Genomic DNA, 15,960 nt, shown 5'->3' with positions numbered 1-15,960 from the left:
CACAAGTGTGGTATCTCACTTGAGTCCGAGGTGGTCTTTCTATGTCCGAATACAATGACAGAGTAATACCGGACCAACTCACTAGATTTAGTGGGCTTGTGTGCTTAAAGGTTACACGAGGTCTCATCCAAGCCTCAGACCAAAACACTCGACATGTACCTCCCATATTATCTATTTTTTTCGATTTAGAACTTTATTTATTTAAATATGTAAACATTTTTTATGTTAAGCTATTTTAAATGTTAACAGTGATTTATATTTAACACTTGATTCAACATAAGATAATAACATCGACAATGTTATACTTCGTTTAAAAGAAAATAACTGTAACATAACATTTTTACTAGATTTTTTTATGTAGTATTTCAATCTTGCAACTTTGTTTTTCATTAGAATACTAAAAAGATAATTGACGAATTATAAAGTAAAAGTGAAAAGAAAGAAAAAGAAAAGAATTTAACATATCAAATCATAAATGATCTAAATTTAAGGGTTAAGAGATCCGAAGGTAGAGAGTTAGATTTTTAGGGATTTTGTTTGAAGATCAAAGAAGGTACAAAGAAAGAAAATGAGATTATAGCGAATGTCAGAGATTTAGAGTTCGAATGGTATAACTAAGAGCAAGTCCGTAGTGGGTGGGGTTGAGTTACCAAATTTAAAATGTGGTCGTTGGGGGGTCTCCCATTAATTTTTTTTGGTTTCTTTCTTTAAATATATATTTTTTTTTTATCTTTTTAAAATTCTCTCTGTACCCTAATATCAAATTTAAATTTTATATTTGAAACTAATAATTTATAGTAAAAAATTGAAATCAAAATCACAAACACGTACATAATTTGGATTTAAAAGACCCAAACATTGAAGTTGAAAAAGTTTAGGAGCTCCTAAAATTCAGGGACTCTCAAAATTGGGAGCCAGAGCCCATACATTGAAATTATTCAAATAAAAATTAATATTTTCCAGCGTTTTCCTTTATTTGTTGCCTTTTTTTGGGAAATCGACTACGATACATGACATTGATACATCATCACGATATGATAAACTTGATAATCGCCGAAGTTAAACTGATAATGAGTGGGGTCTAAAGTCCAACAACATAGTAAATATCCTAAATCCCAACAAACTTATTCTTTATTCGTACTTTTAATAATCCAAATTTAATATTCTTGGACTCTATCTCTTGTGAAAATTGAACTTGGGAACTTCAGGATTTTGAATTTTACGTTAACACTATCAATTACTTTATATTGAGGCATTAGTTACTTCTTCCTAGGTTTTGTTCCCTGCATTTACTTCTCTAACGGATCTACCTTTTTCCACTGTAGGATGGTCGATTTAGTGTATGTCATTCACATAAAACTATAAGTTTTTTTTTTATTGTCGAAATAATAAAACTATCAACTTGTATCATGATATAATGCGATGTCGTTGGACAATGGTCTTCATGTAGTCACACATAGTGTGTTAAACACGTCAAAACCGTAAATCATGACAACAACTATATCAAATTGGTAGTTGTTATAAGGTTTCCTGAGGGGAATTACCCTCGTCTTTATTTATTATTACGAGGGGGAGTTTCATTTGTTCTAGGAAAAGGTGCATTTTTAGTAAAAACGGTCTGGGTGTTTAGAAAAAATGGGTTGGGGCCGGGCACTCGGGCTTCCTCTTTATAACGGTAACAATAAAGAAAGAAATGGGCATTTCATGCGTTCAAAGCACGCTTTATTTTTACGCGAAATAGGGAAAGGGTCTAAAATTGGGGAAAAAATGCGGGGAAATCAAGAACGCGGGAGAAGGCCGGGAAGAAAAGAACAACGCGGGAAGAACGATGAACGACGATGGAGACAAGAACGACGACGGAAGAACGAAACATCCTAACGAACAAAATCGGCCAGATTAGGGTTTCTGGTTTTCTTGGTTCTTTCTTTAAACAGAGTAATTACTTATCCTTTTCCATCTCCATTGAAGTAATTCTTAGGGTTTTTCTCTTCTGCCCATATCGCTTCTATCGATCTTGAAATTATGCAGTAGTTTATGCATCTCCGAAATTACTAGGGTTTCTTGATTAGGTTTTTTTGATAGGGTTTTATCGATTGGGTTTTCTGATAGGGTTTTATCGACTGGGTTTTCTTGATAGGGTTTTATCCACCGGGTTTTCTTGATAGGGTTTGTAAGTAGTTCGGCCGAGTTCTACTAGTTCGGTGCTTTTATCACCTTCCCGTTAATGAGTATTTTGCAAATTCTTGAATTTTATAGGGTTCATATGGAACCATTCGTGATTATGGAAACTGCTCCATCAGTATTTAGAGATCCCAGTGTTGATAGACCTAGGAGTAGTTAGATACTAATTTTACTAATAATTTGTTTCCTATCTATTCTCATGAACACTTCCATAATACTACTCTTCTTTTGCAGGATAAACCTGCGGACTGTGCTATCAATTTTGTCGAGGAGAATATGTTGGTGATACTGCTGCTTCACTCAAGTAAAACCCTACATTTTGTTGTTCTTCCCGCACTTTTTGAATTTCTGTTGTCGCGTTGGTTATTTGGTTTGTTTGGCACCTTTAGGTTGTTTTATATATGGTTTTTGATATTCGTGTTTTGCTTCATAGTCTTTACTGTCATAGGGAATTTCTTAATCTTGTAAGACTATTATTTAGGCCAACTAAAGCTAGTAAGAGAGTTTCCATATTTGTTTTAGTTATTCATGTGTTTAGAAGCAAAAAGTGTTCTAATCTCAGTTTATCCAGTGTGCACAATTTTTGCACAATATTCTGTTTCCAAAATATATTTCTTGTTTCTGAATTAATAATTTTGATTGTCCCCAACCCATATACATTTTTCTAGATTTTATTTAACAGTGAAATTGCCTAAGGATTTATATTTCCTTAGGTTGGAAATGTTTTATATTTCTTCACTTTATTTGTTGTAAAGTGTGACATTTACTAACAAATGTCACAACCCAAAAGGATAAAATCATTATGCTTCTATAGTCTAACCAATATGATTGACTTCTTAATGTCTGTCCGTTTGCTCTCTACTTAGATTGCCAGAAGAAGGGGAGCTCACTTGCAGAAGTACCCTGATGCAAAGGTGATAAGTCTTGGAATTGGCGACACAACCGAGCCCATTCCTGATGTTATAACATCTGCCATGGCAGAGGTAATACTTCTACTTCTAAAGATATTTAGAACCCTTTTGTTACATTGATATTCTGTCGAGAAACTTTATTTTTAAAAATTAAGAGCATTATCGATGATTCTTCCATTAAATGTAAAAGGAAATTCGTTTAGCCACATTCCACAAACTTTTAAGAAGTTGTGCCTTCAATTGATCATTTGAATTTCTTTTTTTGCTTCTAAAAAAGGCCAAAATTAATTTCTAGTAGCATAATATGTGTGGAAGGTTACAATTCTTGGCCCTTCTGTAGGCTTAATATCCAATTTGTTTTGTGTCTGTTTGCAAGAACCTCTCCTGACCACATCCATATTTTTCACTTAAAGTTGCGATCTCAAGAAATAAGAACTTTTTCATGTTTCTGACTCACTCAAAATTGTTCTAACTTCTAATTGCAGAGAGCAAAAGCATTGTCGACTTTGGAGGGTTACAGTGGTTATGGAGCTGAACAAGGTGAAAAAGTATGTCTTTTTTCTTGTGTTTGTGTGTTTTACCGGATGCCAAGGGTTTCTTAATCAGGAAAACGTCAGGTTTAACTCTGCATGTGTTGCTTCTGAAGTTATTATCTTCCTTACCTTGGTTCATTTGGTACTTCTATAATGTTTATTTTCAAAACCATGTTGGAAGAATCAAAATTTTGAAGTGTCGTTAAAGGCTGATTTCTTATTATCATGTTACTTCTCTTGTAAAAGTGATAGAATATCATGACAACCTAAACACTGTGAACTTTGTGCTTATTCTACTGTTATGAATATTCATTGTGAAAAATACCATATGGTTTTTATAAGTTATAACAGTATATAATAATATGGTTACTGATCATAAGCTCAACAAGCAAAGCATGTCTTCCATTCTTAGGCGGCTAACCACAATTTTCATCTTTGCAGCTACTAAGGGCTAAAATTGCATCGACGTATTACCCAGACCTTGGGATAGCGGATAGCGATATATTTGTGTCTGATGGTGCGAAGTGTGACATTTCCCGTCTTCAGGTTTGTTTTAGTTTAGGGGTGTTCAATTTATGTTTACATGTTTCTTTATGCCTATTGCTGATACAAAGTCCCAATCTGAGTGTCCAAAAGCATTTGAGTATTGGATAAGAGTATCTACATTTAAGACAAGGAAAAAAATATTAAAACTAATATCAATGTTACATAGTTTAAAAGTAAAACTTCTGATTACTAGAATATGGTTTCCCCATTGCTGGTTCATTGTTGAGCTTATTATATTTTAGTTAAACTTTTTAAGCTTTAATGACTTTGTTCTTTGGTGTCTAAAATTGCAGCTTCTTTTTGGGGCAAACGTGTCAATTGCGGTTCAAGATCCATCTTATCCGGTAACATTAATCTAATCATACATCTTCTTTTTCCCTTGGACAATCATCTCCTTCAATAAGTTCGTTAAATCTTTTAACATCTCAATATCTAGATTTACATCATTGGCGATGTTAATTTCTTTGGCCGCGGCTTTGGGGCATAAAGAAAAGTCTCCAGGGCATAAAGACTTTGGTCAACAAGATTTGACTTAGAGAACATTTTCATGTTAGGTCCAAAAATTGAATTTATGTTTTTTGCCGTCTACTCTTCATCTCCTCCTCTCTTTCTCTTTTTTTCTTCTTTATTTCTCTCTATCTCTCCTGCTCTCTCTCTCTCTCTCTCTCTCTCTCTCTCTCTCTCTCTCTCTCTCTCTCTCTCTCTCTCTCTCAGTGTTTCTCTCAGTGTCCCTCTCTCTCTCTCTCTCTCTCAGTGTCTCTCTCTCTCAGTGTCTCTCTCTCTCTCTCTCTCTCAGTCTCTCTCTCTCTCTCTCTCTCTCTCTCTCTCTCTCCTCTCACGGTCCCTCTCATGGTCCTCTCCCCTCTTCTTACCCTAGAAGAACACAAACACTCTGACTAAAAGGCGAAGAACGTCAAAACTCGATCTGAAGAAACTAACAACTGTTACATATAGTCGTATTTCAGGCAACGGTAACGATGAACAATTTTCAAATGTACAGACATATAATGAGTCCAGGGTGGACATTATGCTGGAAGTCAAACAACAGAACAAGGAGATTGTTCTAAATTCAAAGGAAATGTACCTCATTGTTGTAAGAAGAATCCAACAGTTGTTGATGTGATGCCTGGAGTTCCTTATAATCAACAATTCACAAATTGTTGTAAAGGTGGAGTTGTTGGATCATGGGGTCAAGATCCATCAGCTCCTGTCTCAGCTTTTCAAGTTAGTGTTGGTCTTGCTGGAACCTCTAACAAAACTGTTAAATTGCCTAAGAATTTCACTGTTAAAATTGTTCCTCCTTCTGTTTCCAAAATGTCACACTGAATTAACAATCATAGTGGTTCATTAACCATATACATTTTTCTAGATTTTATTTAATCTTCTTTTTGTCGAAAAGATTTTATTTAATTGAACCAAGCAAATTATTACTAAATGTAGTGAAGGAAAATATAAATCCGGACACCTTGATGCAGTAAATTTCTTAGGTGTGGAATTTGATACGTATTAGTTATCCAATATCCATTAAGTGATGGTGGGGAGAAATTATTTTTCATGTTCATGTTTATATCTTACATTTTTGACATTGTTGTGATTCTTTAGAATTTCACTTTCCAATAGAATGTGTGGCTTAGGGTACGTGGCTACATGCTATACCTTTAATGAAATGGAAGTTAGATATGGTGTTTGAAGGTTACAAATTAAGAAGAAAAATGGCAACATAAAAACTGGGCAACTACCAGAATAAAAACAACTTTAAAAGCACCCATTATGCTATTTCAGAATTTCTTCTCTTTTTATTTATTTCAATAAAAAATCAACCAAGTTAGTCTTTATATTATTATCCGTGCCGGAGGCACGGGCTATACCCTAGTATTAATATATTTTTCGAATTTAAAACATTATTTGCTGAAAACAATATTAACAAGCGTCAACCTTTAAAACCTATATTATGATTTATGAGGGACAAAATTTTTACATCGGTACTGGTGTTTCTAGGTAGTTGATAAATACTTAACCTATGGTGGTCTTGTGGTGCATATAGCCATCCATGATAGGTTGCGCGAGAAGTATTTATGGTAAAGCTATTGATGCTTGAACCAAGAGGGACATGGATTTATGTATTTTCCTGTTTCTGAAAACCCAGTTTCGAAAAAGTAATTTGCAAGGGCCCAAATTTTCTCCATTGGGGCTGTTATTTCTAGCTACTCAATAGATGCTTAACTTATGGTGGTTTTGTGGTGTATAAAGCCATAAGATCCATGATAGGTTGCGCGAGAAGTATTTATTGGGCAACTATTGATGCTTGAAGAATGGGCCATGCGTTCTATATATATTTTTTTTGTTTTCTAATCAACAACCATCAACCTTTTACTCATACTTTAAAAGAACCCAAATGTTTTCCAACAGGGACTGTTTTTTATAGCTACTCGATAGATACTTGACTTGTTGTGGTTTTGTGGTGTAAAAAGCCATGTTATCCATGACAGGTTGCGCGAGAAGTATTTATTGGGAAGCTATTGATGCTTGAACACGTGTTTTTCATGTATATACTATTTTTCTAATTAACGTTGATATCCCTTTGAGGTCTTAATCCTCAATGAATTGTTAAAATTAGTACGTCCTTGTCTAGAGATTCATATACACGTTTAATCTCTTTGACTATCGTCGGCGATGTTTGCTTGGTACATTCCACTTAAGTAAAACCTACGTTTTGTTGTTCTTCTTCCCGAACTTTTGAATTTGCTGTTGTCATCTTTGTTATTTAGTTTGTTTGGTATCTTAGGCAGGGTTACTTAGATTGTTTTTTAATTGGTTTTTGATATTTATGTGTCTCTTCGTAGTCGTGACTGTCCTAGGGAATTTCTGATAGTATTTGATATTTGTGTGTATCTCCTTTATGTTGGGTTCAATGTGCATGCTTAATCTTTAAAGATTATTGTAGGTGATAATTACGCCAACTAAAGCTAGTAAGCGAGTTTCCGTATTTGTTTCTCTTGTTCATGCTTTTACAATAATTTTTTTATATCATGGTTTACACTATTTTTGTGCAATTTTCTGCTTACAAAATATATATGGTTTATTAAAATTTTGATTGTTATTACATTTAATATATTTTTTGAATTTAAAACATAATTTGCTGAAAACAATATTAACAAGTGCCAACTTTTAAAAACTATATTATTAGGGCAAAATTTCTACATAGGTACTGGTGTTACTTTCTAGCTATTCGATAAATACTTAACCTATTGGTGGTTTTGTGGTGCATATAATAATCCATGATAGGTTGCGCGAGAAGTATTTATGGTAAAGCTGTTGATGCTTGAACAAAGTGATATGTATTTATATATTTTCCTGTTTCCAAAAAACCAGCTCCGGAAAAGCATTTTTCAAGAACCCAAATTTTTTCCATTGGACTGTTATATCTAGCTACATAATAAATAATTAACTTATGGTGGTTTTGTGGTGTATAAAGCCATATTTTTCATGATAGGTTGCGCGAGAAGTATTTAGAAGGCAGCTATTGTTGCTTGAACAATGGGTCATATATTATATATATGTTCTTGTTGTCTAATCAACCAACATCGACTTTTAACACATACTTTAAAAGAGCCCAAATGTTTTCCGACAGAGACTGTTTTTTATAGCTACTCGATAGATACTTAACCTGTTGTGGTTTTGTGGTGTAAAAAGCCATGTTATCCATAACAGGTTGCGCGAGAAGTATTTATAGGGAAGCTATTGATGCTTGAACATGTGTTTTTCACGTATATACTAGTTTTCTAATTAGCATTGATATCCCTTTGAGGTCTTAATCCTTAATGAATTGTTAAAATTATTACGCCCTTGTCTAGGGATTCATATACATGCTTAATCTCTTTGACTATCGTCAGTGATGTTTGCTTGGTACCTTCTACTTAAGTAAACCTACGTTTTGCTGTTCTTCTTCCCGAACTTTTGAATTTGCTGTTGTCATCTTTGTTATTTAGTTTGTTTGGTATCTTAGGCAGGGTTACTTAGATTATTTTATAATTGGTTTTTGATATGTATGTGTCTCTTCATAGGCGTGACTGTCCTATGGAATTTCCGATAGTATTTGATATGTGTCTCTTCAATGTGCATGCTTAATCTCTTAAGATTATTGTAGGTGATAATTAAGCCAACTAAAGCTAGTAAGAGAGTTTTCATATTTGTTTAGTTATTCATGTGTTTAGAAGCAAAAAGTGTTTATATCTTAGTTTATTGAGTGTGCTCTATTTTTGCACAATTTTCTGTTTCCAAAATATATTTCTTGTTTCTGAATTAATAATTTTGATTGTCATAACATATTAATATATTTTTCGAATTTAAAACATTATTTGCTGAAAACAATATTAACAAGCGTCAACCTTTAAAACCTATATTATGATTTATGAGGGACAAAATTTTTACATCGGTACTGGTGTTTCTAGCTAGTCGATAAATACTTAACCTATGGTGGTCTTGTGGTGCATATAGCCATCCATGATAGGTTGCGCGAGAAGTATTTATGGTAAAGTTATTGATGCTTGAACCAAGGGACATGGATTTATGTATTTTCCTGTTTCTAAAGATCCAGTTTCGAAAAAGTAATTTGCAAGGGCCCAAATTTTCTCCATTGGGGCTGTTATTTCTAGCTACTCAATAGATGCTTAACTTATGGTGGTTTTGTGGTGTATAAAGCCATAAGATCCATGATAGGTTGCGCGAGAAGTATTTATTGAGCAACTATTGATGCTTGAAGAATGGGCCATGCATTCTATATATTTTTTTGTTTTCTAATCAACAACCATCAACTTTTAACTCATACTTTAAAAGAGCCCAAATGTTTTCCAACAGGGATTGTTTTTTATTGCTACTCGATAGATACTTAACTTGTTATGGTTTTGTGGTGTAAAAAGCCATGTTATCCATGACAGGTTGCGCGAGAAGTATTTATAGGGAAGCTATTGATGCTTGAACATGTGTTTTTCATGTATATACTAGTTTTCTAATTAACGTTGATATCACTTTGAGGTCTTAATCCTTAATGAATTGTTAAAATTAGTACGTTCTTGTGTAGGGGTTCATATACATGCTTAATCTGTTTGACTATCGTCTGTGAAGTTTGCTTTGTACCTTCCACTGAAGTAAAATCCTACGTTTTGCTGTTCTTCTTCCCGAACTTTTTGAAATTGTTGTTGTCATCTTTGTTACTTAGATCGTTCTATATTTGGTTTTTGATATTTAAGTGTCTCTTCTTTGTCTTGACTGTCGTAGAGGATTTCTGTATAGTATTTGATCTTTGTGTATATCTCCTTTTTGGTGGGTTCAATATACATGCTTAATCTTTTAAGACTATCGTTGGCGATCATTAGGCCAACTAAAGGTAGTAAGCAAGTCTGCATATTTGTTTTACTTGTTCATGCTTTTAGAAGCAAAAAGTGTAGATATCTTAGTTTATTGAGTGCACTATTTTTATACAATTTTCTGTTTCCAAAATATATTTCTAGTTTCTGAATTAATAATTTTGATTCTCTTAACATATTAATATTTTTTTTAATTTAAAACATTATTTGCTGAACACAATATTAACAAGCACACATTTAAAAACTATATTATGAGGGCCAAAATTTCTGCATAGGTACTGGTATTTCTAGCTACTCGATAAATTCTTAACCTATGGTGGTTTTGTGGTGCATATAGCAATTCATGATAGGTTGCGCGAGAAGTATTTATGGTAAAGCAATTGATGCTGGGACCAAGTGACATATTTATGTGTTTTCCTGTTTCTATAAAACTAGCTGGGAAAAGTATTTTGCAAGGGCCCAAATTTTCTCCGTTGGGACTGTATTTTTCTAGCAACTCAATAGATACTTAACTTATGGTGCTTTTGTGGTGTATAAAGCCATATTATCTATGATAGGTTGCGCGAGAAGTATTTATAGGGCAGCTAGTGATGCTTGAACAATTGGTCATGTATTCTATATATTTTCTTGTTCTCTAATCAACCAACATCAACTTTTAACACATACTTAGAGCCCAAAATTTTTCCATCGGGGAATGTTTTTTATAGCTTCTCTATAGATACTCAACTTGTTGTGGTTTTGTGTTCTCTAAAAAAAAAAGAAGCCATGTTATCCATGACAGGTTGCGTGATAAGTATTTGTAATGAAGCTATTAATGTTTGAACATGCGTTGTTCACGCATTTTCTCTTTCTCGTTAACGAATTGTTATAGTCAGTACCTCCTTGTCCAGGGGTTCATGTACATGCTTAATATGTTAAGACTATCGTTGGTGAAGTTTGTTTGTTCCTTCTACTGAAGTAAAATCCTACATTTTGTTGTTCTTCTTTCGAAACTTTTTTAAATCGTTGTTGTCATGTTTGTTATTTAGTTTGTTTGGTACCTTAGGCAGGGTTACTTTGATAGTCTCTTCATGTTCTTCACTGCCACAGGGAATTTCTGCAAAGTATTTGATATTTGTGCATCTCCTTTTTGTTCGGTTCAATGTGCATGCTTAATCTTTCAAGACTATTATTGGTGATAATTAGGCAAACTAACGCTATCAAGGGGGTTCCCATACTTGTTTTCCTTTTTCGTGCTTTTACAGGCAAAAATATTTTTATCTTAGTTTATTGACTGTGCTTTATTTTTGTAAAATTTTTTTGTTTCTGAATTTATATTTTTAATTGTTATCACATATTCATATATTTTTTTGAATTTAAAACAGTATTTGCTGAAAACAATATTAACAAGCGCCAACTTGTGAAAACTACATTAGGAGGGCTAAAATTTTCTACATTGGTACTGGTTCTTCTAGCTACTTGATAAATACTTAATCTATGGTTGTTTTGTGGTGTATATAGCCATCGATGATAGGATGCGCGAGAAGTATTTATTGGGAAGCTATTGAATGCTTGACCATGTGTTTTTCTTGGGGTACGTTTTTCCATACAAACAATTATTGCCTCTGAAATCATTCAGTGGCTTCTCGAGAAAATCAATAGATATAGAGTAGAGATAAATGTGACATAATTTCTGTTGCGGACCTTTTTTGGTACATATATGCATCTGCACCCTAAAAATGTAATTATGTTTCTGCGTTTTTGTTTAATTCTTTTAGTGTGTGGCCTTCAGTTGCTATATAACTTTCGTTTTGAAAGAAACCCAAAATATATGGTTGGTGAAAGGTATGTTGACTTCTTTTAGGTTTTACAGGCAACCGATTTAAAATAATTAACATTTCATTATTAAGTCAAAATATATTCTAATATAATAGAATAAGAACTTCCATAATCATGTACCCATTTTTTTATATGGTTGATGAACTTTCTTGTTTTTCATGGTTTTTTGCTTGGGCATTTGGTTCATGATTAATGAAACGAACCGTGGAGAAGCGGAGCTGGAGTGAGATGTCCAAATCACAAGGTTTGTCGAAACCCATTCTTTTATTGTGTTTCTATCCTAGGCTTGCACCCGATATTACATACGCGTTACAATGACAACGAAATTGTGTATCTGTTTCAGTCAAGTTTAATTTCATCATACCAGAGGAGAAGATCGCACTACCCTAAACTATTAATGCAAGCACATTTCTCTCACTCGCTAACATTGATCTAAATTACTATTTATCCATTTATGTCAAATATTTGTTTCTTTATGAGATCTCAAATCTTTGAAACTGGGTAATGCTTAAGTACTATGTTTGAGTTGCTACTTTGTACACCTAAAACCAATTTTTGTATGGTTTATATGTGTTTGGGTCGATGAATAGATATCTTAGGACTGTAGATTAAAGTTTCTTGGCTAATTTTATGGAATAGTTATGTGTTATTACTTGTCATATTACTTTGTAAATAGTAAATGTACAGATATTCTTTAGTTCATCCTGTAAATGGTCGTGAGCTTGAAGATGACCTTGCCAATAGTAATCGATATAATATTCTTGAATGCTGCATTTAGTTGTTGTGCACTCTATACCGAACTAGTTCATAAACTTAGTCCGAGTAAGATGGTCTGTACTCTATACACACACATGATATAGGATTACCGGCTTATTGTGTGTACAAAACTTATGGGTTGGTCGCTTCAAGATTAAAAAAAAGTATGATGTCTCTTGAATTCATGAGTTAGTAGCAGCTTGTACTTCCAAAAGTTTCACAATAATGTGTCACTCAATAGTCTCATCCCCACAAATTGGTTAAATTTATTTTAATTGTGCTACATAGATTTGTAAGTTTCGAAATCATCAGTGTGTAACTAAAGTAGTCCAGATTCTCCAGAACTTTGGCCACGTTGAACAAAATTTAGGGGAACTATAGTCATAGTTTAGGGGATACATAACATGAGTATATGATATCATGAAGAACCCGGCCTGTGTTAGAGCGTTGACCTCAAGTGCAGCATATATTGACCCAGTATATTAGGATATTTAAGACATAACAGAGCCTTGAACTGACGCCCTAAATCACTTTGTATTATGCCGAACAAGATAAATAACAAATGATTTGTGAACCAGTTGTCAGTAGCTTCAAGTTTGCATCAAATACATATTAGGAATTAGGAAACAATATCTTAGGTTTTAATGTCTTTTTAAGCTTTCGTCTTCCGATCCCTTTCATTTAATTATATTTTTACAAATTGGTGTCGGTGTAATTCAAGTAAATTTTGATGGGTAGCTTATTCAAAGAGAGTTTTAAACTTTTACAGGACAAAAATTTGAATCCATGGCTATCTTGACTCTTGAGGACTCAAACTGGTACAATAGAAAGCTTACCCCAGCTAGTGACTGAGTAGCTCAAGCTTACAAGACACACGATCTCAGCTGATTTATGTCTGGTATGTCCCAGCATTATTTTATTTTACTCTTCAAATATTTACAATATGACATTTAATTGATGTTGGAGTAGCTTGTCAGAGAGAAAAACTTCGGCAACGTGAAATATATGATTTTGCATCGACAAATTAACATGTGATGCGAATTAAGGTTAGGGCTGATCCTTCTATTCCCACCAATCTGTCTATGACCAACCCTGACTCTAGATTCTTTTACGTGGCCATATCTCTCGGCTTGGCTTGTCGTAAAAACGTGTAAATACAAAAATTATCATGATAAGTAGTTGAGAGTTCTGTTGCATATACTAAGTAGAAGTGTGGAACCCAAGTAGGCGGCGTAGAGTGGCGGATACCTAATTTGGGTAGCTGTTAAATGATTATATGCCAACCTTGTCTTCTTACAAGTATGCATTAGTTACAACTTCCCATAGTTAGCTGCTCATATGCCCATACCACTACTTTCCACTAGTAGCCAAAACAAGAAAATAGATTCGTATCCCTTGACTCATATTTTACTACTACAAACAAGAAAATAGATTCATCTCGCTAGTGTTCTTATGAAAATCATTACTATGTCAGAACTCCTTAACTAGCTAGTCTTCTATACGCTGACGCTTACTCTAAGTTACCGAGTGCTCTCGCTATCTAAACTAAATAATGAATGGTTGAAACTTTGAAACTAGAAGATGATGAAAGCTAATTGTCGTGAATGTATTGGTTAGGGACTCATGGTTCCTAAATTGTGGGTCCTCATTAGTTTTGTGATTGAATGAAGTAGTGTTCAGATATTCATTGTTTTCAGTATTTTGATAAGGCAGTGTGTTTTTTTTATGTAAAATTTGAAATTTGACTCGAGTTAGAATGACTGTTTTTATCTGAAATTTGAGTGGAGTAGGAACGTTGAAATTTGAGTGGAGTAGGAACGTTGTTTATTTGAACTACTAATTTAGGTATGTTTTAGTTGGAAGTAGACAAGTCAGACATAACCGTAGTGATGACTCCACTCTTTAAAGTAAGCGTTAAAATAAATATGAAGTTGTTATAAATAAGAAAATCGTACGATATTTGAAGTTTCTGTTAAGTATTATTGATAATTGTATATAGTTAATGCAGTCATAAAAATTAGTACTCAAAATTTTAGCTTAATCTGTTGTAATTAGCGAAATATATTAAGAAAAAAATACTTTTGAATTTTAAATAACCTATATTAAGAGAAATTAGTTATATATCATATTAACAAAAGGTTACTTGGAACGGTAGGATGTTAAAAATTCTATATACAAAATCAGCATGTATCCAAGTAAAACCATGATGGGTGTATCCAATATCTAGACAACATTTCAGGACATTAAGTCCATAATACAATTACAAGGGCCTAGATTTTCTCCACGAGGGCTGGTATTTCTAGCTACCAGCATGTATCCAATTATAACCATGATAGATACTTAACTTATGGTTGTTTTTGGTTATAAACCCATTAGGGAATTTCTGCATAGTATTTGATATTTGTGTGTATCTCTTTTTCGTTGGGTTCAATCTGCATGCTTAATCTTTCAAAACTATTATTGGTGATACTTAGAAGCTATCATTGGAGTTTCCTTATTTCTTTTACTTATCATGCTTTTACTTTTGTACAATTTTCTACTTACAAAATCCTATTCATGTTTGGGATTTTCCCAAACCATTCATGTTTGGGATAACTCCAAACCACTAGTCGGGTCTGGTTTGGGATTTTTCCAAACCATATTGGCTTTCTGGCGAAGGGGATCCTCCCTTTCGCCGGATTAATTAAAGAGAGGGAGAGAAGAGGGAGGAGGGGTAGAGAGAGAAATGGAGGGAGGAGTAGAGAGAAGAAAGATAAATGGAGGTTGTAGTTTTATTGGAAGGAGAAGAAAAAGAAATCGTGGTGACCGGAATGAGAGGTGGTGACCGGAGTTGGTGGTGGTAGTCGAATTGATGGTAAGAGACGACGAAGAAGAAGTTGACTTGTTTCCCTTTGAAATTTGGCGCCCGAAAAATTCGTTAAAGTTCACATCTTCCATTAAAAATTTTCTATTCCGGATAGTGTATTGACAAAAAACAGCATTGGGCCTTCCTTATGCGCCCACCCTCGTGTAACATATGAGGGGTGCCTTCAGTAGCCTCTACGGTCTAGCAAGGAAGCCCACCGAAAGCCCAACACGCCTCGCAAGCCCAGAAGTTCTAAGCAGGCCTACCCAAGCCCACGTTCCTGGCATGCCGAGATAAAGTCTGCCATGACGATCCACCCACACTCCAGCTAGTTGTGCGTACACGTGGCCGAATTGTTAGAGATTGGGTCAGTCCAATCCTAGCATTCTGCTACACGTTGGGGTCATGGTAGAAGACCGAGTCTTGCGCTACTTTAAAGGAGTGGTGGACTATTTCTACTGGCAACGAACAGGCTAGGGCAACGGGTATCGTAAGGCTACCCTTCTCTCTCAAGAGATCAACGGCCACGGAAGCAGTCTAGTGTGATCCTACTATTGCGGATCCAACAACCCTGCTCCCCCAAGAGCGGTTACTATCCTCTACACCCTATAAATAGAGGAAGCCTCACTCTTGGAAAGGGTTCAGACTCTCACTCGAAAACTACTTACTTATTCTCTACTTAGCACTCTAGAAGCTCTACTCCGATCACCTCGCTCACTCTATACTAAGCTCCGGCTACGAATCACCTACCCCGACGATCTCTGGTCTAAGCTAGCCTAAGGCAGAGATTCCGGCTAGAAGCTTCCACGAAACCACATCGGAACTTGCTAGAGGCTTCTCGTTTCTCTCATTCCCCGTTAATCTATCCTTCTGTAAGCAGGAGTCTACCCTTCTGTAAGCAGAGATCTACCCTTCCGCAAGCAGAATCCTGCCCTTCCATAACCAGAAGTCTACTCTGCTGTTTAAGTAGTCCAGAAGCTACCACAACTCACCATTCCGTAGAA

General features: G+C 34.7%; 1 protein-coding gene and 1 long non-coding RNA gene across 3 annotated transcripts; both read left to right on the top strand.

Moving 5' to 3' along the window:
* The first annotated feature begins 1,704 nt into the window (after positions 1-1,704).
* LOC147534046 (uncharacterized) lies at positions 1,705-14,418 on the top strand. 2 transcript variants are annotated; one of them, XR_015227521.1, is made up of 4 exons: positions 1,739-1,935; positions 2,416-2,485; positions 11,038-11,599; positions 12,881-14,418. It is a non-coding gene; the product is annotated as an uncharacterized LOC147534046 (long non-coding RNA). The 2 variants fall into 2 exon arrangements; XR_015227520.1 differs by lacking the exon at positions 2,416-2,485 and having other exon boundaries at positions 1,705-1,935.
* Positions 2,989-4,812, top strand: LOC147534047 (putative LL-diaminopimelate aminotransferase, chloroplastic). The gene is made up of 4 exons (XM_086647358.1): positions 2,989-3,164; positions 3,578-3,640; positions 4,067-4,171; positions 4,465-4,812. The coding sequence occupies exons 1-4, from the start codon at positions 3,156-3,158 to the stop codon at positions 4,528-4,530; spliced, it is 243 nt and encodes an 80-aa protein (XP_086503484.1). The 5' UTR covers positions 2,989-3,155; the 3' UTR covers positions 4,531-4,812.
* Positions 14,419-15,960: the final 1,542 nt, after the last annotated feature.

Source organism: Eschscholzia californica, unplaced genomic scaffold (genome assembly GCF_041429995.1).
Source record: "Eschscholzia californica isolate CP2 unplaced genomic scaffold, dmEscCali1.0.p SCAF_6, whole genome shotgun sequence".
In the NCBI taxonomy this organism is placed as follows: domain Eukaryota; kingdom Viridiplantae; phylum Streptophyta; class Magnoliopsida; order Ranunculales; family Papaveraceae; genus Eschscholzia; species Eschscholzia californica.
The sequence above is the reverse complement of the archived record's forward strand: the minus strand, read 5'-3'. Positions and strand labels throughout refer to the sequence as shown.

What these genes read in the sequence shown, in the direction of transcription:
- LOC147534047 (XM_086647358.1), top strand. An exon ending in GAGCTGAACAAGGTGAAAAA is followed by an intron (nt 3,641 to 4,066) that starts GTATGTCTTTTT and finishes TCATCTTTGCAG; the next exon opens with CTACTAAGGGCTAAAATTGC. An exon ending in GTGACATTTCCCGTCTTCAG is followed by an intron (nt 4,172 to 4,464) that starts GTTTGTTTTAGT and finishes CTAAAATTGCAG; the next exon opens with CTTCTTTTTGGGGCAAACGT.